Source organism: Leuresthes tenuis, unplaced genomic scaffold, assembly GCF_036924035.1.
Source record: "Leuresthes tenuis unplaced genomic scaffold, fLeuTen1.0.hap1 SCAF_12, whole genome shotgun sequence".
Lineage (NCBI taxonomy): Eukaryota > Metazoa > Chordata > Actinopteri > Atheriniformes > Atherinopsidae > Leuresthes > Leuresthes tenuis.
Window position 1 is genome coordinate 32283603 of NW_027325366.1, and position 26084 is coordinate 32309686.

Below are 26084 nucleotides of genomic sequence, written 5' to 3' on the forward strand. Positions count from 1 at the left end.
CCAGGGACTGCTGAGCAGCTGGAAGCTGGGATTCAGCAGGAATGGACTCAGGTTCCTGTGAAAAACTCAGTTCAAAGCGTTAAAAAGAGTCATTAAAGGAAGCTGAAGGATGGAAACATGAGTCTGGAGCAGCTTTCACTGAGTGTTGCTGCTTTTGGTTTCCTAAATATGCTGAAAATCATTTTCTTTGGACTCGTGTCCTTTAAATCAAGGTTAAAATCAATGAACAAACTTCAGATTAAATTCTTTCCGAGCTTTCTTTGTATTACTTTACGTCTCAATGTCTCAGCTGACATGTCTGAGCTGAAAGGTGAAGTGTGTGCGTCTGACATCATGTTTAACGCCATGTTCACGCCGCAGGGGCCCGGGTCAACGCCAAAGACAACATGTGGGTCACCCCTCTGCATCGTGCCGTGGCGTCTCGGGGCGAGGTGACCACACACACACACACACACACACACACACACACACACACACACACACACACACACACACACACACACACACACAGGTGTATAAACTGGATCTGCTGCTGTTCACCTGGCAGGTCTTTCACCATCAACCAGCTTCCTTACATGTTTCTCATGCTTCATGAATCTGGGTCAGAGGCAGAAACCAGCTGCATCGCTCCCAGTACCCAAACTGGTAATTCAGCATGGTTTGAATAGCTGCTCGCTGAGCTTTGAAGGCGTGACCGAGATGAAGCAGCACAAAAGACTCGTCATCTTTCCGTTAAAACTCTCCAACGTCTCTTAACGTGGAACTTCTGAACATGGAATAAATCCTCTTGATACTTCTTTATTTTACTGTATTGTTGCTGCAGTTTGAATTCAGCCGGGTAGACATTAGATATGTTGAGATATGTCCTCATCGGGGCTTCAAGCAGACAATTTAGAGTAGAAATGCTTTGAACTTCCTCCTCCTTCTTCGCTGCTTTGCTTCTGCCTTCTTTTCCTCGACAGCTCGTCTTGATTCTGGGAAATCTTTCCTCTCTTCCTGCTCACAGCAGATGTTTAAAGATCCCAGAAGTGCCAGCAGAAACCCCCCCAAGCATCAAAATCAGTGTAAAAGATTCCCCAAATTCAGTGTTTTTACTGAAAAATCTCACGATAAAACCTCAACGAGCTGCAAGAACCATCATATAATTTATTGATAGGGATTTAGTTTGGATGACAATTTCAGCACGTTTTCATTTGTCCGACAGCAAAAACCAGTTTTCATGAAGGCTGCAGCAAGCAATTATTTAGGTAATCGAGTATTCTGTTGATTAATTAGATGAAAAATACTCCTGCAATGATAAATATTCAAAAGACAAAAAAAGAGTCTTTACCTCCCAGCCCAAGCCTCAGTTTCCTTCTGTTCTCTGCTAGCTTCCTTCTGTTCTCTGCTAGCTTCCTTCTGTTCTCTGCTAGCTTCCCTCTGTTCTCTGCTAGCTTCCCTCTGTTCTCTGCTAGCTTCCTTCTGTTCTCTGCTAGCTTCCCTCTGTTCTCTGCTAGCTTCCTTCTGTTCTCTGCTAGCTTCCCTCTGTTCTCTGCTAGCTTCCTTCTGTTCTCTGCTAGCTTCCCTCTGTTCTCTGCTAGCTTCCCTCTGTTCTCTGTTAGCTTCCTTCTGTTCTCTGCTAGCTTCCTTCTGTTCTCTGCTAGCTTCCTTCTGTTCTCTGTTAGCTTCCTTCTGTTCTCTGTTAGCTTCCTTCTGTTCTCTGCTAGCTTCCTTCTGTTCTCTGCTAGATTCCTTCTGTTCTCTGCTAGCTTCCCTCTGTTCTCTGTTAGCTTCCTTCTGTTCTCTGCTAGCTTCCTTCTGTTCTCTGTTAGCTTCCTTCTGTTCTCTGCTAGCTTCCTTCTGTTCTCTGCTAGCTTCCTTCTGTTCTCCGCTAGCTTCCCTCTGTTCTCTGTTAGCTTCCTTCTGTTCTCTGCTAGCTTCCTTCTGTTCTCTGTTAGCTTCCTTCTGTTCTCTGCTAGCTTCCTTCTGTTCTCTGTTAGCTTCCTTCTGTTCTCTGTTAGCTTCCTTCTGTTCTCTGCTAGCTTCCTTCTGTTCTCTGCTAGCTTCCTTCTGTTCTCCGCTAGCTTCCCTCTGTTCTCTGCTAGCTGAAATGCTGTAGCATTGACGTTGTGCTATCGTGCTAAGCTAACTGGCTTTTACTGTGGAAACACGTTACAGTATTTTCTCTTTTCTTTTCTTTTCTTTTAGATAAACAGCAACATTAAGTTTAAATTAATGCAGTTTGAAATGAACAAGCATCAGATAAATGTCGGGGAACGCCACTGGTTGTTGACATCCTGTTTCCTGGTTGCTGGTTTACGGATGTTTTCTCTGATATAAACTCTGTTTCTGACTCTCGTCCACAGTCGGCCGTGCGAGCTTTGATTCGCCATTCAGCGGACGTGAACGCACGGGACAAGAACTGGCAGACGCCGCTGCACGTGGCCGCGGCCAACAACGCTCTGCGGTGCGCCGAGGCCATCATCCCGCTGCTGAGCAGCGTGAACGTGTCGGACCGCGGCGGCCGCACCGCCCTGCACCACGCCGCCCTGAACGGCCACACCGAGGTACTCCATCACACGTGTTTGCTCACAGGCTGTGATGTCACCGCCCTTTGTGCTATTCTGGCTGAACGGCGTGGTTGGAGGGAGCAGGTGGGCGGGCGCAGCTGTGTCACTGAGGTTATTAAGTGGGCTGCACATTTTTAAGCTCTCCTCATCTCAGAATCATTCACAAATGTTCCAGATCTAAAATTAGCAGCAAGAGGCGGCAGGTTTTTGGAGCCGAGCTGAAGGACGGGTCCTCCGCGGCGTTTATGCAACAGCTGAGCCGAGAGATGAATAAAGACCCTCCTACTCACTGCAGATATGTTGGATACCTCCCATCGCTCCCACTAAGTCCTCCTCTTCTCTTTCTGTCAGATGGTGAACCTCCTGCTCAGTAAAGGAGCAAACATCAACGCCTTTGATAAGAAGGACGGCCGGGCGCTGCACTGGGCCGCTTTCATGGGTGAGGAGCAGGCTTTACTTTTACAGCTGATTCAACGAAGCTGCGGCTCTTTATTTATGAGATCAGAGCAAACGGGGAGCTGAAATCTTTAGAGTAAGATCCAGAAATGAAACATGAATCTCGATTAAAAAGTGAAATGTGGACAAATAAAGGATTTAAACCCAGAAAGTTTCACTGAACGTAAGTTCTGAGGTTTTTCCTCATCAGGTGTTAAAATGATGTAAAAACAACCTCAAATGAACAAAAACACATGACACCGTGTAACTAAACTAAGTGAACCCCTGATCCAGCAGCCCTCCACCACCGTGCTTGACAGCTGGTATGAGGTGTTTGTGCTGATATGCTGTGTTTGGTTTCCTCCAAACGTGCTGCTGTGCATTAGGACCAAACATCTCCACTTTGCTCTGGTCTGTCCAAAGGACATTGTTCCAGAAGTCTTGTGCTTTGTTCAGATGCAGCTTTGCAAACCTAAGCTGTGCTGCCATGTTCTTTTTAGAGAGAAGAGGCTTTCTCCTGCAGCCCTTCCAAACAAGCCATCCTTGTTCAGTCTTTTTCTAACTGTGCTGTCATGACCTTTAACCTTTAACATGCTAACTGAGGCCTGTAGAGTCTGAGATGTAGCTCTGGGCTTTTCCACCTTGGGGTGACCTTTAACCTTTAACATGCTAACTGAGGCCTGTAGAGTCTGAGATGTATGACCTTTAACCTTTAGCATGCTAACTGAGGCCTGTAGAGTCTGAGATGTAGCTCTGGGCTTTTTCACCTTGGGGTGACCTTTAACCTTTAACATGCTAACTGAGGCCTGTAGAGTCTGAGATGTAGCTCTGGGCTTCTTCACCTTGGGGTGAACTTGCTGGGATGTCCACTCCTGGGAAGATTGACAGCTGTCCTGAATGTTTTCCACTTGTGAATAATCTTTCTCTCTGTAGAATGATGGACTCCAGATAGTCTGGAAATGGCCTTATAACCCTTCCCAGACTGATGGGCAGCAACAGCTGCTTCTCTGAGATCATTGCTGGTGTCTTTCCTCCTTGGCATCATGTTAAACTGACAGAACTCCTGCTTTTATAGAGCTGCTCACACTGACTGATGATCAGTTAATAAGAGCATTGATCAGTTAATCAGAGCATTGATCAGCAGCAGCTGGCTGCTTCTTACCCTCTTAGTTCCTGTGGAAGCAGTGAGGGTTCACTTAGTTTTTCACACACTGCTTCTGTGTTTTGTCTCAGTTTTTGTTCAGTAATATATCCACAACTTTCTTTTCAATATATTTCAATTATTCTCCAGATTTGTGAGTCATGGCTGTGTTACACAATGTGTCAGGTGAGACTCAGGTTATGTGCTGCTGCGCCCCCTGCAGGTCACTTGGATGTAGTGCGTCTGCTGGTCAGCCAGGGTGCAGAGATCAGCTGTAAGGACAAACGGGGATACACGCCGCTGCACGCGGCGGCCTCCAGCGGACAGATCCCGGTGGTCAAACACCTGCTCAACCTGGCGGTGGAGGTCAGGAAACGTCACATGATCACCCTCCACCGGACGCTACAGATGTTTGAATATGATGTACCTGTTTATTACTGTCACCCTGTCATAACCACACGTCTCGTTTGACAACAGATAGACGAGGCCAACGCTTTCGGGAACACGGCGCTCCACATTGCCTGCTTTAACGGTCAAGACGCCGTCGTCTGCGAACTGATCGATTACGGCGCCAACGTCAGCCAATCCAACAACAAAGGCTTCACCCCGCTGCACTTCGCCGCCGCCTCCACGCACGGAGCGCTCTGTCTGGAGTTCCTGGTCAACAACGGGGCTGAAGTCAACGTGCAGGTAGGCTGTAAACGGCGTTCATAAGATGCTCCTCATCTACTTGGATGCTCTTGCAAAGGCTTCTGTCCCAACTGGGTCCCTCCGTTGGTCCCAGGATTGTCGTCTAGCAGCTCCTACACCACGCCTAAGACAATCCAAACTCTGTTCATGTGGCGTCCCACGATGGTGGAATGACCTACCGAGCGCTACCAGAACAGGGGCGTCCCTGTCTATCTTCAAGAAGCTCCTGAAAACCCAGCTCTTCAGAGAGCATCTCCTATCCCAGCACTTACCTTGTACTTCCCTACCCCCTCTATCTCTGCACTTTATCTTTCTGCACTTCCTTCTATGCCTGCACCCTATCTCTACTCTGTCCCCTCTGACAGAGTCGGACTCCTGGGTTCCTTCTATGTAGCTTATTGTTAGCTTTTTATAAAGCTGTTATATCTTCATTTGTAAGTTTCTTTGGATAAAAGCATCTGATAAATACAGAAACAGAAACATCCAGCAGATACTGAGAAGTATTGACACTTTTATTCACATTCGAAACACAAAAGGACTCGAGGGGAGGTGTTCTCTGAACCACCAACGAGAACTAATCTGTACTCAGAACCAGACGAGGTTCCTGAGAGGAACATAGAGGTCCAGAATGACTGAGCTGCTGCAGACCCAGAAGTGTCTCTGCAGGCCGCCGGTGGAGGTCAAAGAGTAGAGGAGGGACACGTGACCTTTTGGGTTGGTGGACCAGCAGCCGCTCCGCCGGGCTCTGGCCCATCTGTGGGGATTTTCTGTTTATAGCGACCTGGGCTGGTAGGGAACGGGGGTCTTGCCTGAGGACCTTTTCATGCAGGGGCATGAAAGGGTCTTAATCCAGGCGTTGCTTTGGTAACTTTGCTCTGACAGGTTAACAGCTTTCCTGTTGCTGTGGTTACGCATCGTAACAGATGTAAACAAGTCAGTCACCAGCAGAAGTCCCTCCAGCAGAGTGTCCAGAGCACAAATACCTCAAAACCAAAAGAAAGAGTCTGAAAGTACATTCCTTTGAGTTTAATACAATCATTATGATGTTCTGTTAAATGAATATTTACCACTTTTCTGCTACATTCTGATAAAATAATCTCACAAAATGACATTTCAGTAAATTTTCAGCGAATAAAGAAGAGAAACAAACAGTTTTTCTCTAAAGAACCATTTCTGGACGTTTGTCTGAAAGTTCAGAGAAGGTTTCAGAACTGTCTCCTAAAACCAATTCTCTCTTTTTTCCTGCTGCCGCCATCAGAGTCGCGACGGGAAGAGTCCTCTTCACATGACGGCGGTTCACGGACGCTTCACCCGCTCGCAGACGCTCATCCAGAACGGTGAGTCTGACCGTGACGGGCCCTCGCAAAGCTGTGCGTCGTCTTCATGAACTCATGTGATTTCAGGGGGGGAGATCGACAGCGTGGACAAAGACGGCAACACGCCGCTCCACGTCGCTGCTCGCTACGGCCACGAACTCCTCATCAACACGCTCATCACAAGTGGCGCCGACTGCACAAGGTGTCCCTGCTCACCTGCTGAAGCTGCAGTTATTTCAGTGACGTGGCATTTATTAAAGGGGGGGCTGCTTTCTCTGTGTTTCTGCCTCTGAAGGCGAGGAGTCCACGGCATGTTTCCTCTGCACCTGGCGGCGTTGAACGCTCACTCTGACTGCTGCAAGAAGCTGCTGTCCTCAGGTAAGTCCAGTAATAAGATGTGGAATTGGATGTCTTTAAAATACAACAAAAGGCTGCTTTAAAAGGTAAAATAAGGGGTCTAAACTCAGGTTTTTACGGATCATAACATCAAGCTCTTCACTGCAGAACAACAACAGTCCTGATTCCTCATGTACATGAGTTTAGAATGAGTTTAGAATGAGTTTAGAATGAATGTTTTAATACAAATTCACAGGAAACGTCCACCAGAAACAGTGTTTTTAACAACTTAGAGCACCACTGACTTCTTCTGTGTGCCACATCCCAGCGGGACTTCCGAGCAGTGCCCATTTACTCTAATTCTGGACTTTGGGTTTTTATAAAACGTTTTGATCCACCTCACAAAGATATCATTGAAGCCCATTTTGCTGAGAGTCTTTTCTAAGAAGGTCCAGTCGACCCCGTTGAATGCCTTCTCAGCCCCTCTTGGCTGCAAGTGACTGCAAGTTTAAGGCTCTACTTACATTGACTGCATTTCCCAGATTCGATCGTTCTTAAGGACTTAAGAAGGCTCTTAAGAAGGGTTCGGCTAAGAAGGAGCGCTAAGATAGGAGTGTTTCCCAGACGCGTTCTTAACTGCCTTCTTAAGATCCTGCCAAAGCAGCTTCTTAAGAAGCTCTTAGTGGGAGCTGTCCACCACCGTGGTGCTGAGACTAAATCAATCGATGCCAGGCAAATCGATCACCCACTAATTTATCAGCGCAGAAATCGCACACAACGCCTTATGGTCCCCGCACACAGGTGCAATTATTCAATCTACTCAGCGTTTCAGTGTTTTGTTTGAGGTAGCATCTTTAATATGACCACAGGATGTTTCCTCCATGTGGTTCCCTCAGGAATAAGAAGCTGCATCAGTGCGAGTTGGATAGCTTTTCCATTGAAGTCTCTTTCCTGTTTCCTTGTTTAATCCAGGCAGCGAAGAACGTGTTCGAGTGAATGAGAAAAACATTGTAAAAGTGCTTTTTAGACCCAAAAGTGTGGTTAAAAGGAGCAATATTAGTGTAAAACCTTCCCCATACAGGCAGCACAGCTCAAGCACTGGGTGCTGCCCCTCTGCAGGCTTCTGGATATCAACCAATCAGCTGGAAGTGGGCTTTTAAGGGGGGGTGGGCCTTAAAGAGACAGGAGCTCCTTTAAGGCAGATGACACGTTCATGGGGTCAAAGGAACATTCCTAACTGAGTGAAATGACCTGGAAATATCCGAGCAGCAGCTAAAATAAGAGCTGTACTTCCTTTAAGATCTCTTTTAGCTAAAGGAGACGCCGGACCATCATCTATCAGGAGAAGATCGCTCTGTCCCACCGTTCCCCGAGGCCGAGCTCCCGAAACGACGCTCAATTATTTTTAAGCTAACTGTGATTCATGTGGATAAATATGAGGACAGGAGTGTGTATTAGCAACAAAATATGACAAACCTTGACAATAAAGTAATATTAAAGTAATATTAATAATAAAGCTACAAGCTGTTGGATCAGGGTTCACTTACTTTAGTTACATTTGAGGTTGTTTTTACATCAAAACCTAAAGTAATACACATTATCTCTCATATATAGAATAGAAACGCATTAGATGGTAGAATATTTAATGAACGTTTGTAGTTTCAGAGTAGTGCATTTTTCCCTTAACCTCAGGATGTTTTCCATCAAGGAAAAGATGATGGAAGATGTTCATTTATTCAGAAAATAGGTCCAATATCAACCAGACAGATAAGGATGTTGTTACTGTGACTGTTTAGATTTATTTCCCTTATCTCAGCATCTGGGCCTTAAGGCTTTAGGATATATTTGGGATATACAAGTCAGCTAAAAACAAAGCAGAACCATGACTGTTGCCATCTCCGTTTGGAGTAAATCGAATTGAAACGTTGTCATTCCCGTTTGTCCCAGCTGTGGCTTGTGTTCTGAGAACATGGAGTCAGCGTTTCCCGCTCTCTGCCCTCGCTGTGTTATCCAGTGTCTGTTGGCTTTAACTCATCTGTTAGTGTAACTTTCACTGAGGTTTTAGTCCAGTTGTTTTTCTGGCCTCTGGTGATAAATTCATGCACAAACACACTTATTCAGCAGAAGCCAAATGCGAGTCACAATGTTCCACAGAAAACAAGGCCTCACTGAGCGTGATTACTCACTCTGCCTCTGGACAACAGTTCATCCTGGTCAAATCTCCTCTTATGGCATCTGACTGGATTTCCTTGTTGATTTTGGCCCAGAAACATTCTTATTCTGTATCTTTGGTTGCACTCTTAAGAGGTTTTTAATACGGGAAGAAAAGCAGAAGTATTCTGGCTTCAGCTGCAGATAGTTTGATGATTTAACGAGCACTTGTTTGCAGGCTTGATGAACTCCTCATGTGGCTCTGATGGGCTGCTGAAGTCAGCAACAAAGAGGTCATTTAGACATGCAGCTGCAGAGCAGCAGCTGGTCAGGAGGGTTGTGTTCGCTGCACTCAGAGTTAAGTGTGGAGCTTTCATAACTGTGAAATCTGAGGAGATGCATTCTCTGCTCAGCTTCAGTTTGAATAATTTAACACCTTGTGTTTGAATCCAGTGTTTTACTTCCATAAACACGTCCGAAAACAAAATAACTGCCTCCTATACGGCACTCGAGTGAATGTCAATGGCATCCAACACATTTACAAGCTGGAAATACTGAAAGTTTAGGACATCGGACGTAGTCTGTCTGTGAAAAGAATAAATATCTCTGTGAAAAGAATGAATTTTCGTCGTTAGATACCAGAAAAATGGATGAAGAGCCACATTTAGAGGAACGTTAAGGTTCCAACTGGCTTGGATAAGTTCTGCAGAACATGTGGAGCACAATCTTCCAGCTGCACTCATGTATTTGTATTGTTCTCGTCTGAAATGAACTGTTCCAGCTGTTATTTGGTGCCTTTTAAAAAGGTTTTTTTCTCTAAGCTCCTGAAATCGTTGCTGCTTTTCCACCAGAAAAGGAACCGAGGATCCAAGTTGTTAACATTTCTACAGCAGAATAATTCCTTTAAAGTAACACCAATGATTGTTTTTTGCTCTTTGGCGCCCCCTGCAGTTGTGGGGTGTAACACCACGGTCGGTGTGAGCCCTGCACATGCACAGCCGTGCACAGGAAGAGAAAATGTCAGGTGACCTGAAAGCAAAGCGTTGTGGTGCAGATCTGGAAACCAAAGTGGTGAACTGCGGTATCTCAGCTCCAGGAGTTTCAGTTCAAAGAACATTCAGAACAAAGTCGGCATATTTTAAAGCGCGTCAGAAACACATCGTTTCAGGGTTCAGAAACTTCTGTAGTGTTGCTTTAAAAAGTTCACATACTATATATTGAATGTTATATCGAATTGTTTATCATATTCCATCATATTCCTGCAACAGTTCGGAGGAATTTTTATTTCTATTTGTATGCAGTTGGTTGCAGTTTGATATTCTAGCCACTAGATGTCTCCACACCCTGCAGTCTGGGCCTTTAAATGAGCCGATATGTTGCCAGCTCTCAGCCTCGGTACCTTTTTTCTGAAGAATCGAAGTGAAGTTTACATGTAATCTGTTGTTTTTTTTTAATTGGCTCTGTGTGAAACGGACCAATCGGGAATTCGTTTCATTTGATTGTATTGTATTAAAATAAATTGGGTTCTTATTGGCTTGACTGTATATTTGAAGTAGTTTTAGATGAAATTTGTTGTGATTTTATAAATAAATTGAATTGATTATGTCCCCAGTGGTCTCTTACGGTATTACAGTTGTTGTTGTTTAAAGACACATCTGTAAAACTGCTGTCAGGGCACATCCTGAATATAACTTAGCATATTAAATCCGTCATAATAAGTCTCATATTGATAGATTTTATGTTAATAGTGAATGGATGAAGCTGCCTGCTGCTTGTTTCAGTGTCTCTGTGACCTTCTATCAGCAGTCTGTGTCTGTAACACGCAGCTCTTACCCGTCCGTGTGTTTTCTGCATGTTTGATCACCTGCTCCCGGTTTCCTGCACCTGTTGCACTAACACCTGTCTTTCTCTCCGTGTCCTCCTCCTCTCTGTCGCTGTGGTGGCTGATGCTGTCTCCCCCGTCAGGTCGGAGGTTTAGCATAATGTGTAACGACTCGGTCCTGTCCGCAGGCTTCCAGATAGACACCCCGGACAGCCTGGGGAGGACCTGCCTGCACGCCGCCGCCGCCGGAGGGTGAGCACGTCTTCTTCTTGGCTCCTGTTTTAGCCTTTGTCTTCGTTTATTTGTGCAGGCTGTAAAAAGTAACTGTTGTGGTCTCTGCTCAGTAATGTGGAATGTGTCAAACTGCTCCTGAGCAGTGGAGGGGAACACAACAGGAGAGACAACCATGGCAGGTGAGACTTTATCTCGTACCATACGTCCACTTTAAGTCCCTAAAACACTTCCTCAGAGCTCTATTTGTCCGTCTGACTCCCGTTTTCTCCCAGGACGCCGCTCCATTATGCGGCCGCCAGCCGCCACCATCAGTGTTTGGAGACTCTGGTGGCTTGTGGGACTGCAATCAACGCCACGGACCAGTGGGGGCGCTCTGCGCTGCACTACGCCGCCGCGTCAGACCTGGACAGGAGGTGAGGAGTAATCAGATCCGTGTTCTGGGCCTTCAGCTGGCCGCTGGCCGAATACGAGCTAAATAAAGCTATTTTAAAGCTGTAAACAGCTTCTGGAGTCCGGATGAAATCAGGCTTCTGTGAGCTCATCGTTTGGTTTAAGGCGGTCATTAAACTCAATCCAGGCTGTCTTAAGGTGGTATTTAAAGTCCTGTTTCATGCAACACGTGCGCTGTTGTCCCTGACTTTTAAAATGCATTTCAACATGTCAGTCTAAGCAAAGTTTAAGTGCAGGTGAAACACTCAGCTGGTCCCAGTTTCATCCTTCAGTAAAAGCAGTAAAGTACAAGTTTATATCAATACATTCCCTCTAAAGCTGCTCTCATTCACATATTTTTCAGTGTCTTTTGTCAGAAACTGGGACTGAAAATCAGCCCATTAAGACCTGTCAGCTGGTGGTCATCTGTGAAGTTTTAGCTTAGAAGGGAAGTCTGACATTTACGGGGAAGATAAAAGAAATTAAACCTAAAGCTTTGAGGCAGAAGCCTCATTTTATTAGCTCCAAACTGTCAGGAGCAGCTTCCTCCTCAGCTGAGCCCCAGGTGTTAGCCACCCCCCCCCCTGATGCTGGCGTAGCCTGGAGATTCATTCGTTTCCAACAGTTAAACTGGCTCCCTTCTTTATCTGCTCTCCCTTTCCCCCCCACAGACGTCGTGTTGCTCTGGAGCCGGAAAGCGAAGGAGTTCAAGCCGAAAGAGAGAAGGAGGCGGCGCTGTGAGTCCACAAAACTGACCCATAATTCCACAGAACATGCTCTGCACACACTGCTCAGACTTTATAAAGCAAAGATACAGTCCAAGTCAAGCCGATTCAACTCCAAATTAGTCCAATTCATGCAGAGCCAATTAAAGAAAAAGTTGCTTAGCAACGGATCCCCGAAACGTCTCTTTGATCCGATCCATTCCTGAAAATAAAAAGCTGGATGGCACAAAATGTCCTGAGAGAAGTCAGGAGGTGTTCAGATCTAACAGATGTGTTGAATTTGTGTCAAACTAAAGGTAAAAATCAGAAAAATACACCGTTAAAGCTTCTTCTCCCCATGTGCAGAAGCCTTTCTGCTGCTTCTGGAGCTTCTTTGACAGCTTGTGGCTTCAGGCGTAGAACATCTGGAGTTCGGTGGTGTTTGAAGCGCTGTTTGTGTTGCAGGTGTTTGGAGTTCCTGCTTCAGAGCGGAGCGACGGCCTCGCTGAAGGACAACCAGGGCTACAGCCCCGTCCACTACGCCGCCGCCTTCGGACACAGACACTGCCTGGAGCTGGTCGGTTCGCCCACACACAAACTCCACCTTTAACAACAGATACGTTGCTAAAATGTCCAAATACTTCTAATTTAACCAAAAAAAGGACTATTTACTGTCTTTCATGCTAACTGTCCTCTTAGTGAGAGATGATGATGAGGAACTAACCCTGAAAGCATTTCTGGATCCTCAATCTGGGCCCGAATGTCCCCACAAACACAGTCAAACCTCACTTTTCTGCCTGCACGCCACATTTTAGATCTCCAGGTGTCTTATTGTCACCGTTTTACACCTGCGGGTGACTCCAGACACCCTGATATGTGCTCCCAGGAGCAGGAAGAAGGGGTTTTCACATCTATAACGCAGCTGGTTTGCTTTCACCTGCAGCTGCTGGACAGAGACGACAGTCACCAAGAAGATCCCGACTCTCCGAACGCCAGGAGCCCGCTGCATCTCGCCGTGAGCCTCAAACACACAAAAACAGCATGAACTGTTTCTTTTTTGGTAGCACTGATGACACAGATCTGGGGAGGCGCTCCAGGTGAAAATCCCAGGTGGATCCTTCAGGTTTTAATGTGCTCTGCAGGCGTACCACGGCCACGCCCAGGCGCTGGAGGTGCTGCTGCAGCGGGAGAGGGAGGTGGACCAGAGGGATGAGGCAGGGAGGACCCCGCTGGCCCTGGCTGCCCTGCGGGGCCACACTGACTGCGTTCACACCCTCCTCAGCCAGGGGGCGTCGCCACACTCCACTGATGAGCAGCACGGACGCACACCTGGACACCTGGCAGGTAGGGATAGTGGATAGTGTAGTGGTACGATTCCCACCTTCTGTGTGGGAGACCTGGGTTCAAATCCCCTGCATGACTCCAGTAGGGGTCCTTAGGCAAGACCCCCTTACCCTACCTGTAAGTCGCTTTGGATAAAAGCGTCTGCTAAATGCATAAACATGAACATAGTTTCACTTGCTCTCATTCACATATTTTTCAGTGTCTTTTGTCAGAATCTGGGACTGAAAATCAGCCCATTAAGACCTGTCAGCTGGTGGTCATCTGTGAAGTTTTAGGGTTCACAAGTCTGACATTTACAGGGAAGATAAAAGAAATAAAACCTAAAGCTTTGAGGCAGAAGCCTGGGTGTAGCTGATTCCAGGCGCTGCAACCTCACGGAAGCCGAGTCGGTGGAAAAGGGCCGAAACGAATTTGGGTGATTTATATTCATCCATCATCTACCGCTTATCCGGGGGTCGCGGGGGCAGCAGCTTTAACAGAGAAACCCAGACCTCCCTGTCCCCGGCCACTTCCTCCAGCTCTTCCGGGGGACCCCGAGGTGTTCCCAGGCCATAGTCCTGGGTCTCCTCCCAGTGGGACGGGCCCAGAACACCTCCCCAGGGAGGCGTCCAGGGGGCATCCTAACCAGATGCCACCTCATCTGACTCCTCTCGATGCGGAGGAGCAGCGGTTCTACTCCGAGCCCCTCCCGGGTGACTGAGCTTCTCACCCTATCTCTAAGGGAGGCCCAGACACCCTGCAGAGGAAACCCATTTCGGCCGCTTGTATTCGCGATCTCGTTCTTTCGGTCTCTACCCACAGCTCGGGACCATAGGAGAGGATGGGAACGTAGACTGACCAGTAAATAGAGAGCTTCGCCTTCTGGCTCAGCTCCTTCTTCACAACGACGGGTCGGTGCAGAGCAACACTGCAGACGCTGCACCGATCCATTCGTCCCTCACTGTGAACAAGACCCGAGATACTTGAACTCCTCCACTTGGGGAAGGATCTCATTTATCTCATTTCATGATTTATGTTCATGTTTATGCATTTAGCAGCAACTTACAGGTAGGCAGGTAGGGTAAGGGGGTCTTGCCTAAGGACCCCTACTGGAGGTAATACCTTTCATTCAGGGGATTTGAACCCAGGTCTCCCACATGGAAGGTGGCATTCGTACCACTACACTATCCAGTTTGTAGACGTGTGTTTTTAATGCACTGCTCAGTGGTCTTGTGTCATTCTGCAGCCTGTTAACAACACTCTGCTGTGTCTCCGCAGTGATGAACGGTCACACGACCTGTGTGCGCCTCCTGCTGGACGAATCGGACGGTGCGGACCTCGTAGATGCTGCCGACTCTCTGGGACAGTGAGTGACGCTTCTCCAAACTTGCTGTTTGCTGCCAGAGATCCGCTTCTTTCTGTTAAAGCCCTGAATTCGTCCTGGTCTGCAGGACGCCTCTGATGCTGGCGGTGGCGGGGGGGCACGTTGACGCCGTGTCGCTGCTGTTGGAGAGGGAGGCCGGCGTTAACCTGGCGGATAACCACGGCCTCACTGCGCTGCACCTCGGGGTGAGGACCTGTAGCGAGGTACGAATGTTAGCTGAAGCTCGTAGCGGGCGGATCTGATCTGAGTGTCGTGTGCCGCAGCTGCTGTGTGGTCAGGAGGAGTGTATCCAGTGTCTGCTGGAGCAGGAGGCCTCGGTTCTGCTCGGCGACTCGCAGGGTCGCACCGCCATCCACCTGGCTGCGGCCCGAGGCCACGCCTCCTGGCTGAGCGAGCTGCTGAGCATCGCCTGCTCTGAGCCGCCGTCACTGCCCCCGCTGAGAGACCAGAGCGGCTACACGCCGCTGCACTGGGCCTGTTATTACGGTCGGTAACAGCACGCCACGAGGCTGCTTTTTAGCTAGAAAACATGAAATATGAAGCAGAAATGTGAATTATATTTATACAAGTGTCATTATTTACTGAACAAAAACTGAGGCAAAACACAGAAGCAGCGTGTGAGAAACTAAGTGAACCCTCACTGTTTCCACAGAAACTAAGAGGGTAAGAAGCAGCCAGGAGCTGCTGATCAATGCTCTGATTAACTGATCATCAGTCAGTGTGAGCAGCTCTATGAAAGCAGGAGTTCTGTCAGTTTTCAGGTGTGTTTTAACATGATGCCAAGGAGGAAAGACACCAGCAATGATCTCAGAGAAGCAGCTGCTGCTGCCCATCAGTCTGGGAAGGGTTATAAGGCCATTTCCAGACTATCTGGAGTCCATCGTTCTACAGAGAGAAAGATTATTCACAAGTGGAAAACATTCAGGACAGCTGTCAATCTTCCCAGGAGTGGACGTCCCAGCAAGTTCACCCCAAGGTGAAAAAGCCCAGAGCTACATCTCAGACTCTACAGGCCTCAGTTAGCATGTTAAAGGTTAAAGGTCACCCCAAGGTGAAGAAGCCCAGAGCTACATCTCAGACTCTACAGGCCTCAGTTAGCATGTTAAAGGTTAAAGGTCACCCCAAGGTGAAAAAGCCCAGAGCTACATCTCAGACTCTACAGGCCTCAGTTAGCATGTTAAAGGTTAAAGGTCATGACAGCACAGTTAGAAAAAGACTGAACAAGGATGGCTTGTTTGGAAGGGCTGCAGGAGAAAGCCTCTTCTCTCTAAAAAGAACATGGCAGCACAGCTTAGGTTTGCAAAGCTGCATCTGAACAAAGCTCAAGACTTCTGGAACAATGTCCTTTGGACAGACCAGAGCAAAGTGGAGATGTTTGGTCCTAATGCACAGCAGCACGTTTGGAGGAAACCAAACACAGCATATCAGCACAAACACCTCATACCAGCTGTCAAGCACGGTGGTGGAGGGCTGATGATCTGGGCTGGTTCTGCAGCCACAGGACCTGGGCACCTTGCAGTCATTGAGTCCACCATGAACTCCTCTGGATACCAAAGTATTCTAGAGTCAAATGTGAGGCCATCTGTCCCACAGCTAAAGCTGAGGTTGTTTTTATCTCATTTTAACACCCGATGAAGACCAGATTATTTGTTTTATTATGTCCTGATACTTAAAACTCCCTGATGTCTCCTGCCTATAAAATCCCAAACTTTAAAGCGACCCTGACCAGTGAAGAACATCTAACGTGTGTTTGTAGGTCATGAGGGGTGTGTCGAGGTCCTGCTGGAGCAGAAGGGCTGCCGCTGTATTGATGGGAATCCTTTCACCCCTCTGCACTGCGCTGTGTAAGTCTCTCTGCTTTCCTTCATGTTCCGCAGCACAAATCAGTCGCTGAACTTCAGGTTGTGCTTAAACCGTCAGGGTGAACGATCACGAGCCGTGTGCGTCGCTGCTCCTGGAGGCGATGGGATCAGACATCACCGGCTGCAAAGACGCTAAGGACAGGTGAGGCTGGTGTGGAGGTGGGACCTGGCGGCTCTGTGGCTCCGGTCTCATTTCTTCCTCTTTTCTGCAGAACTCCTCTTCACGCTGCAGCATTTGCGGGTCACGTCGACTGCATCCAGCTGCTCCTTTCCCATGATGCACCTGTAGACACTGTAGACCAGTCCGGTCGCACTGCACTGATGATGGCGGCTGAAAAGGGACGGGCCGCGGCTCTCGGTACTGAACTCCTCCATCCATTTGTCTTTGTTTACTGAAGGCTTCAGTATTCTTAGCTTATATGTCATGCATTTAAATGTATGTGTTGTGCTGCAGAGGTGTTGTTGAGCAGCACGAGCGCCAACCTCAGTCTGACAGACAAAGACGGCAACACGGCCCTGCATCTGGCCTGCAGTAATGTGAGTGTCCACCGGAGGGCGACACCCTCCGTCTTCATGCTTTATCCGCAGTTCTGTGGCCGCAGCTAACGTTCTTTAAAAGTACTGCACTGTGCAGAAGTCCTGATCCAGCCCTGCCTTTGTGTTCTGCCTCATATTCTGTATTTCTGTTCATGTTTGAACATGTTTCAGTAAATCACTGCAGCTGTTTCCTGTTCTTCTGTATGAAGACATGAGGCCGGATCAGGACTCAGTTTCATACATTTTTCCTGATGATGTTCCTGTTTTAGGGAAAAGAAGACTGTGTGATGCTGATTCTGGAGAAACTGTCCGACACTTCGCTCATAAATGCCACAAATGCAGCGCTGCAAACGTGAGTATCTAAAACCGAAGCTCAATAAACGAATCATCCTTGTAGGGAACGTTTTATTCTGTTTTCTCGTTTTATTCTCAGGGCTCTTATAACATTTTAGAATAACTTTTATTCATGTCAAACCATCAGAAATAGAGACTTTTTTTTGCTTTGAAAGCCACTCTTCTCATTATAAAGTCGTCTTTTTGCTTGTGCCAGTTTCCCACAGGCCTCTCAATAAACAGATCAATAGATGTATTGATAATGCTGAACTAAAGAGAGGTTTGTTTTAGACTTTAGCACCCGTTTCATCGGGCTTTTTCGAACATGATTGTTACGGCTTTAAGGAAGAGGTCACGACCACGAGAGGCTGACATGAGATTCTTCTTCTGGATGTTGAGCTCAGTTATTCGCAGTCAAAAGGAACTCGTTACGGTGGTTTAAACGTCTGTTTTAGACCCTTTTAGGTGCTTTTTGTCTGAGGTTTTCTGGGCACTTGTAAGGCTCTGTGGCCTGGGAACACTTGGTGGGAAAACCTTAGAGGATATTTAGGTGTTCTGTGTGATAATTAATATAAAACGATGTTCCTGCTGGGGTCTCTGCAGCAGAATGACCTCATAACTGCTAGGATATAATTTATTTGGGCGGTTGGGATCCACTGAAACCGCATCAGCCTGAAACTGTCTGTCTTCGTCAGTCCTCTCCACCTGGCGGCTCGTAGCGGCCTGAAGAAGGCGGTCCAGGAGCTTCTGTCCCGAGGAGCCAACGTCCAAACGGTGGACGAGAACGGTAGGACGAACCCGCTGCTGCACGCCGTGATCGCTGGTCTGCATGAAAGTTCCTGTTTGTTGCAGCATGAACTGCTCGTGTGTGTTGCTGGTTAATGTCTTTAAACTACTTAAAAACACTTAAAACTGTCATTTAAGCACAATTACGGTGCTTTGAAAACATCTTACAGTCACGAATTGATCAAAATTGAACTAAAAACGTCGCCAACTTTAACATTTCAGCACATTTTAGTTGCTTTTGTGGTAAAACTGTTGATGAATAATAAGCATTTATAGGTGAATCATTCAGTCGTCGTGAAGCTGTGACATCACAGATGGGCTAAATATCAGTTTCACACTGAATGCACAAACATATAAAGTTCTTAATAAATTCCTCAAAACATCTAACAAGTTGTTTTATCTCAACATTTAAAAGCTCAGCGCTGAACACTTGGTTATAAAAGAGGTAAACATTTGATTTTCAAACTCGTTTCTCAACTGGTTAAAAAGCACGTTACTAATTTATTAAAATATAAATATTTATTCTTCACGGCTGCAAATAAACGGCTGAAACAAGTAGAATCAGCACCTCTTTATAGGTGGCTGTAGATTTGCCTGTTTTATTAACATAAAACTTGAATTTAAAACAGATTTTTTTCTTTAAAAATCTAAAAACACACACTTACGTATTTCCACGATGCTGATGGATGAATATATAATAACACGAGATAATAACACATCAAACTTTCACGTTGTTTTAATTCTTTTTCACAGTTTGAGCTCCAACAGGAACTTTTAGTCATAATAATCTTTTTATCGCTGATTTAACACATTTATCTGCTATCAGACATGAAAAACTCTCAATCAAATGTGCTTCAGCAGACATTCCTCTTGTTGATTTAGATCAAATTTATTGAAAGTTTGCAGTAAATTTAGTGGAAGCTTTGCTGTTTGTGATGTTAAATAATCATAAAAACACACAATATGAGTTGTTTCTCCTCTCATTCACAACAGGACTTTATTCTGGTCACAGTTTAGAGCCAAAGTGGCATTTTTTAATCAAAATTTGACATCAGCCTGTGTTTGGACTTGACAGTTTCTGCGTTTTCATCTTTAAAAATCTTTAAAAAAGCGTGAATCAGACATTTATTCGTTGGTGGTTTGAAGTGAATGAAACCAGGTGTAGCTTCTGTCTGTAGTTCAGTAGAAGAAGTAGTTTCTCTCACAGGAAACCAACTTTGAGCAGGAAAAGGTGGCTGTGTGTTGCTGATGCGTCAGTTTCGTGTTTCCTTTCCTTTTCGTGGTCGTCCCGTTCTCAGTGTTTCCCTCCTTTCAGTTCGAAGTCTGTCAGCTGGCTGAAAATTAACAGAATTGCTGCTCGTCTTTGTCTTCTGCTTTGCCCTCCCTGCTGTCTCCACGTCTCGCTGCCCCCCCCCCTCTGTTCTGTCTCTCTGCCTCAGGTCTCACCCCTGCTCTGGCTTGTGCTCCTAGCAGGGAGGTAGCCGACTGTCTGGCTCTCATTCTGGCTACCATGATGCCTTTCTGCTCCCCTTGCAGCTCCGGGGCTCCCTCCCCAGGCTCCCTGCTGAGGCAGCTGCCCCACCAGGGGGGTAAAGGCCCAGGCCCCGGCCCCCGGGGGCCTCGCAGCCCCAGGAACCCCTCGGGACCCTCCAGCGAAGGAACAACTGAGAACGACTCGGAGGACTCGGAAACCTTTTGACCCTCTCCGAACAGACTCTCTAGCTTCTTACCTCGAACTGTTCACCTGAACTTCTTACCACAACAGTTCCCCCCCGAGGAAGCAGGTGGCAGGGGGCATGTTTGCAGTTATGGAGCTCCAAAGGGTTCACTTTTAAATAACTAGGCTAGTTTATGATAAGAAATCACAGCGTTTATGCAGTAAAAACTCAGAAAATGTTATTTCATCGTAATTTCCATGAATCCATTAAATCTGTGGTGCATTTTAAAAATGTCTTCCAACGCCTGAGCACTGATATGAAGTCAGCCCTGAAACTTCTCAGGAAAAATGGTATTTCTCAGCCAGTTTAATCTGTTCAGAGTGGGTCAAAACAAAAAGCTGAACATTTAACCATCAGTTCATCGGAAGCTTTTAATATATTTTATTCATGTTGTTTAACACAAAAACAGCAACCAAAAATTATCGAAAACTCAAAATATTCAGTTCACTCTCGTTTATCATGGATGAAAACAGCCAATTCAGATGGACAAAGAAGGTTTTTAAAAAAGCATCCCAGTTTATGCGTTTAAAAAGGCACTTTTACGAATTTTTAAATGACCAAAATTACACCAAAATTTTACCAAAATGTTCAGATTTCAGAAAGCTGATGAATCACAGCACAGTTCTGGCAGCAAAAATGGTCTGAAAACAGCAAAATGTCCAACTAGTCAAACTATTTAAAATAACGAGAAGCAATAAAACATTTTTTATTTAAATTGCAGCGATAAATTAGGCTAAAAATGCAGCCGGAGGACAAACGAGGTAAATCGGTTAATTATTGCAGCTAGAAAATCACATTAAAATCTTTGGTGTTCGTGTAAAGAAACAACGATATCACAGACAATCCAAATTAATGATGAAATAACACTTGATGACTTCTTGGTAATATCTGCAGTTATTTAATTTACATGAAGCCTGTCATGTGCCAGCTGCTAAAATGAGATGAAACTTCGTGGAAATCCGTTTTCTCAGTTTTTAGACGACCTGTTCGTAATTTATGATTAGACTGAATCCTGGTTATGAATCCAATAATAAAGCTGTAAGCATGGATTATCTGAACACGGTCGCTGTTAATACACTGAGAGAACAGATTGCCGCAGTATATATATCTGTATTTTGATGTTTTTGATCCGTAAAATATCGAACCCTTTGGGCTCCACGTCCTCACGGGGCCTCCAGCACTTCCCCGGACCGGTGATTGCAGCTGATCAACTCTTCCCACAAAGAAGGAAAGTTTGATCCGGACCGATTACGGCTCTGACCTGCATGCTTTTGTTTATTTACACCACAGTTCGTTCCTTCTACTCACGGGTGCTTAAATCCAAACCGACCTCGGTACTTAATGTCCGCACAGCGCCGCTGAGACGCGAGTTTTCTTTACAAAAAAAAAGAAAAAAAGACAAGAAAAAGCCATTTTTAACTGTTTGTAAAGTACAAAGTAGACTATTAAGAAAGCTGAGTGTAATTTTTAACTTTTTATGATTTTAGCTCGTTGTTGTACCAAATATTTGATTTTCACACGTAAATAATTAAGTTTCGAAGGGTCTCACGAACAGGTACAATTTTAGTTGCTATAACAGCTAAAGCACAAGTTTGGAGGGGTCTGAGGAACTGTGGTGGGAATGTGAATCGTACAGCCTCAATGAGATGTTTAGTAGTTCAGAAATTGACCAGAGAAGAGGCCACGACACAACGGGTACATCTCAATTCTCCCAACACGTTAATCTCCCAGATGCTACGTTAGCTTAAATGAGTTAATGTTACGCTACATTTCTGTGAGCCTTTGTCCAAACTTTGAGCTGGTTAGTAAGTGACAAGGTTAGCTGTCAACAGTAAAAAAGGATAGAAGTGCATTTTGCTGCATAAAATCACCGTAATGCTCATGAAAAGAGGTTGTACATTGTTGGGTTCAGGGCTAGTTAGACATGACTACAGCTACTAGCCTTTTTTATGTCTTGGGTAGCCATATGGTTCATGAGATCAGGGCTGAAGATTTTCCTCCAACTTTGGGGGACATTACAGTCGTTTTTCCAACTTGGAACTCAGAAATTCTGACAGAACACAAGAAATAGGAGCTTCTTAAAGTCAAAGACGGGTCCTTAACAGCAACATTTGTAGAATTTAATGTCATAAAATGTCGAATTAGGACTATTTGATGCCTAGAATTAATTTACAAAGGATTTGGTCTGTCACATTAGCCTTGACAACTGCTTCTGCCTGTATAACAACATTTGGCTGCGTTAGCCTGAACATGGCATCGTTAATCGCTGTGTAAGATTTAACAAGCTTTGACAACATGCTATTTATTGGCTGCCATGTTAGGTCCAACAATAGCCTAACAAGATCATTTTAGCCATTGCCTCAGCCCAAAAGAGAAACCATTAGCTGTTGTATTAGCCTAAGCAAATCAACAGTTGCCACTATGTTAAACAGTGAAAGTTAACTTGAACAAGGCCAGGCTTGTCTATCTGTTCAGTAAAAAAAGATGACATTAGCTGCTACATTAGCCTAAACACTTATACTTTTAACCACTGCCTTTACCCAAACCACTGTTAGCATCTATGTTAGCTTAAATAATATTGGCAGTAGCATGAGCTAAAAGAAGACAATAGTAGCCAAGAAGTTAGTTGCTTCTGTTTTAGCTTTAGATAATGGTTCACATACATTATCACCAACATTGTACAATACCAACATTAATAAAAGAAGCACATAAAAAAGGATCCAAGTTATAATTTGGTGAAACCGCTAGCTTGAAAAAGAAAACATTAGCTGCTATGCTAACCCAAAAAAAGCTAATGCTAGTCTTGAATTTCGCTAACGAAGCTTAGTGAACAAAAATGAACCTCTTTTCATGTCCAATCACAATAAAACAAGAAGACTTGACAGCAGATTATGGAAATGACTTCTGGTCCGACTTGATTCTGCTTTTCCCTTTTAGCACAAATACTCAAACTAACTGGACGAATATCCAGGTAACGGGATGAACTGGCATGTACCCGTTGATCACATCAGTTTGGGCAGATGTGAGTGAAAGACGAGTTAATGTCTGAGATTTATGCATTTTATCTTAAGGCCTTAAATGGCCTCCTGCACTGTTTCCACTCCATATCTTTCCTGTACGAACTCACGTATTTTGCAATCCAGGATAGCAAATAAGAGTTTTACTGTATTGTTCACTTTTCCAGGACCCCAGATTTTCCAAAAAGACCAAATTTATCTTGTGATGAAAAGCTCTTTTAGCTCAGTTCTTTGTGCTATTTATTATCTCTGACATGATGGTACAAATACTGCCAGCACTTAATTGTAAAGTAACGCAGGGCCTTGGCCGACGTCCTCCCCCTTCTCCCCTCCGTTTGTCTACCTACCAGCGATGTGCCATCGTCTCAAACGTGTCTAGTGCCTTGATGTTGATTCATTTGGTTTCTTTTATGACATTTTCTGTACAAGAAGATTCTGATGTTTTGAATTTAAAAGGATCAGTTCACCTAAAAAGAACCAGATTTGCAGGTTTGTCCACATTTTTGATGAATTAGACTAAAAACTGAAGGATTACTGCCTTTCGTTTAGCACCCTGCTGCTTGAACTGAAGACAAAAGCAATTTGGGCTTTTTAACCTTTTCTGCTGTTTTATTAATTGTTTAAAAGGAGAATATATGTAAAATATCTCATAAAAAGATTATTAAAGTAATCCTTCGCTACAAACTGGGCTTCTTTTCTTTTGTAGCTCCAGTCAGATCAGTCAAACTTAAATTGCGGAGCACCAAAAGTGCTTTTCTGGTGACTCCAAAAACACTTTAACATTTCCAACTGATAAAAATCTGAGTAGATTTAAGCCACAAACAATACGAAAACTGCCAGCTTTGACTCGTACCATCAGAAATCCCAAATTATTTTGCAATAGTGTGAACTTTTCCTTTAATATGTTGAGCCTGACATGAGATGTTAATGTGTTGGAGAGAAGTTTTGAGTCTTCTCTGCTACTAGGTTGGAGATTTTCCTTTTACCTAATTAACCGTCAACTGTTCTCCAGAAGCAGCCACATGTTGAACTTCCTCAAGTGCTGTCGCCCCAAATTAAAGCACAAATCAGTCAACAAGTTGATGATAATTAAAGAAAAGAATATCTCCAGCCTTGTTTAAGCTGTGTGTTTGTATGTGAGTGTGTTAGCTTAGGTACTGATATGAAAACAAATGCTTTGTTCAGAACATTGATGTAAAGCTTCACATGTAGCTTTTCCATCTGATTTATATTAGAGATTGGAGTCAAACTGTCTGATCAGCCAACAGTCAACAAAGCACAGTGTTGTTGTGCCTCGGCGACTGTCTGCCAGTATTATTATTTTTTATTCTTCTTCTACAAGAAAATGAGCTTCAGCAGCCCTGACAATCGCCATCTTCATGTGATGATTTTCATACCAGTTCCTGATGCAGTACGACATGCAGAGGGCCATTTGTTTTATAGAAGCTGTACAATAAAAAAGAATTAAAAATAAAAAAAAAAGCTGCTTTAACTTTATTCTCCACAGCTGAAATAATCCTCTGTGCTCATGATATGAGAGCTGAATCCATTTATCGCCGCCAACCGACCAAGAAAAGTAAGTTATAAGGTTTAAATGTTTGATGTCTCCATAGATGTTGGACTCCTCTGTTCTGTTTTAGGAGAAAAAGGAAAAAAGTTTATAACCAAAGTGGGAACTGTGGACAGATTCTCAGGTTTACAGTCGAGTTGGACTCCTCCAGGGCTTCATCACCAAGGGAACCTCAGGGTTACATCTCTGCTTTTTGCAGATGATGTTGGCTTCTTCAAGCCGTGACCTTCAGTTCACAGCTGAGTGTGAAGCAGCCGGGATGAAAGTCAGTTCTTCCAGATCTGAGGCCCCTGTTCTGAACCTCCGGGTCGGGATGAGTCTCTGCCTCAGCTGGAGCAGTTTCAGCATCTCTGGACCTGGTTCTCAGTGATGGTGAGTTGGATCAGAGATGGACAGATGGATCGGGGCTTCGTCAGCAGTAATGAGGGCGCTGCTCCGGTCCGTTTGGTGAAGCTGAGCCGGAAGGAGAAGCTTTCAGGTTCCTGCTCCATCTTTGTTCCAACCCTCACCTGAGCTCACAGATCTGGGTTCTGACCCAAAGAATGAGGTCCTGGATACAAGCGGCTGAAATGAGTTTCCTTCAGAGGGGGGCGGGGCTCAGGCTTAGAGATAAGGGGAGGAGCTCCATCATCTGGAGGGAGGAGCTCCACCATAAGGGGGGAGGGACTCCACCATCCAGGGGGGAGGAGCTCCACCATCAGGGGGGAGGGACTCCACCATCCAGGGGGGAGGAGCTCCACCATCAGGGGGGAGGGACTCCACCATCCAGGGGGGAGGAGCTCCACCATCAGGGGGGAGGGACTCCACCATCCAGGGGGGAGGAGCTCCACCATCAGGGGGGAGGGACTCCACCATCCAGGGGGGAGGAGCTCCACCATCTGGAGGGAGGAGCTCCACCATCCAAGGGGGAGGAGCTCCACCATCCAGGGGGGAGGAGCTCCACCATCTGGAGGGAGGAGCTCCACCATCCAGGGGGGAGGAGCTCCACCATCTGGGGGGAGGAGCTCCACCATCTGGGGGGAGGAGCTCCACCATCTGGAAGGAGGAGCTCCACCATCTGGAAGGAGCTCGGAGCTGAGCCGCTGCTCCTCCACATAGAAAAGAGTCAGCTGAGGTGGTTCCTCTGGTTAGGATGCCTCCTGGGAGGAGGCCCCGGGTCAGAACCAGAACTCACTGGAGGGATTATATATTCCATCTGACCTGGGAACACCTCAGGATCCCCCAGGAGGAGCTGGAGAGGGTCGCTGGGGAGAGTTTTTTTTTTTTTAACCCTGTAGGACCTTTTCTCTTCAAGACCGACCCGAAAAAATATTAATGTATAGATAAAAAAAAATGGAACTTTAAAGAATTTATCAACATGATACATCAACGATTAAAAAAGACAAAAACAAAAATTGTGTAAATAATTCCAACAAATCGCTCAACATGGAGCTAAGTTTCTGCCAGCCAATAGTTTGCTGTTTTAGAGTTTGAGTGAATAATAAGAAGAATAAATGGGGCTCATTGTCCTTTAAAGCAGAGTCAGATATAAACCGATTCTCCTCCCAGTCTTGTAAACTTGGACAATAGTCTAATTAAATGTTCTGAGCTGTAATACCTTGAATTATCGGGTGTGTTGGTCCAAACTGGAGGAACTGGACTCAGTAGTTGTATCGTGTTTAAATCTATGTTTAAAAGTACGTTTTGAACCCAGCCAACACAGATTTTTTCATTTGTTTTTTTTTTTCAGTAAATGTCCTCAAACAGC

General features: G+C 45.5%; 1 protein-coding gene across 3 annotated transcripts in view; it reads left to right on the plus strand.

The window, feature by feature from the left end:
• Positions 1-24212, plus strand: part of ankrd44 (ankyrin repeat domain 44) — a 39080-nt gene extending 14868 nt beyond the window's left edge. The window contains exons 4-28 of one of the 3 annotated variants that reach the window (XM_072397514.1): positions 361-431; positions 2346-2546; positions 2901-2988; positions 4349-4491; positions 4603-4815; positions 6074-6152; positions 6219-6333; positions 6427-6509; positions 10584-10692; positions 10785-10853; positions 10947-11087; positions 11775-11840; positions 12273-12384; positions 12751-12822; positions 12950-13151; positions 14409-14496; positions 14582-14699; positions 14778-15000; positions 16271-16358; positions 16435-16518; positions 16589-16734; positions 16831-16913; positions 17183-17265; positions 17942-18033; positions 19472-24212. In XM_072397514.1, the coding sequence (XP_072253615.1) occupies positions 361-431; positions 2346-2546; positions 2901-2988; positions 4349-4491; positions 4603-4815; positions 6074-6152; positions 6219-6333; positions 6427-6509; positions 10584-10692; positions 10785-10853; positions 10947-11087; positions 11775-11840; positions 12273-12384; positions 12751-12822; positions 12950-13151; positions 14409-14496; positions 14582-14699; positions 14778-15000; positions 16271-16358; positions 16435-16518; positions 16589-16734; positions 16831-16913; positions 17183-17265; positions 17942-18033; positions 19472-19731 (3029 nt within the window). In that variant the 3' untranslated portion in view covers positions 19732-24212. The remainder of the gene's footprint in view (positions 1-360; positions 432-2345; positions 2547-2900; positions 2989-4348; positions 4492-4602; positions 4816-6073; positions 6153-6218; positions 6334-6426; positions 6510-10583; positions 10693-10784; positions 10854-10946; positions 11088-11774; positions 11841-12272; positions 12385-12750; positions 12823-12949; positions 13152-14408; positions 14497-14581; positions 14700-14777; positions 15001-16270; positions 16359-16434; positions 16519-16588; positions 16735-16830; positions 16914-17182; positions 17266-17941; positions 18034-19471) is intronic. The other 2 variants (XM_072397515.1, XM_072397516.1) reach the window with 2 other exon arrangements.
• The last annotated feature ends 1872 nt before the right edge of the window (positions 24213-26084 follow it).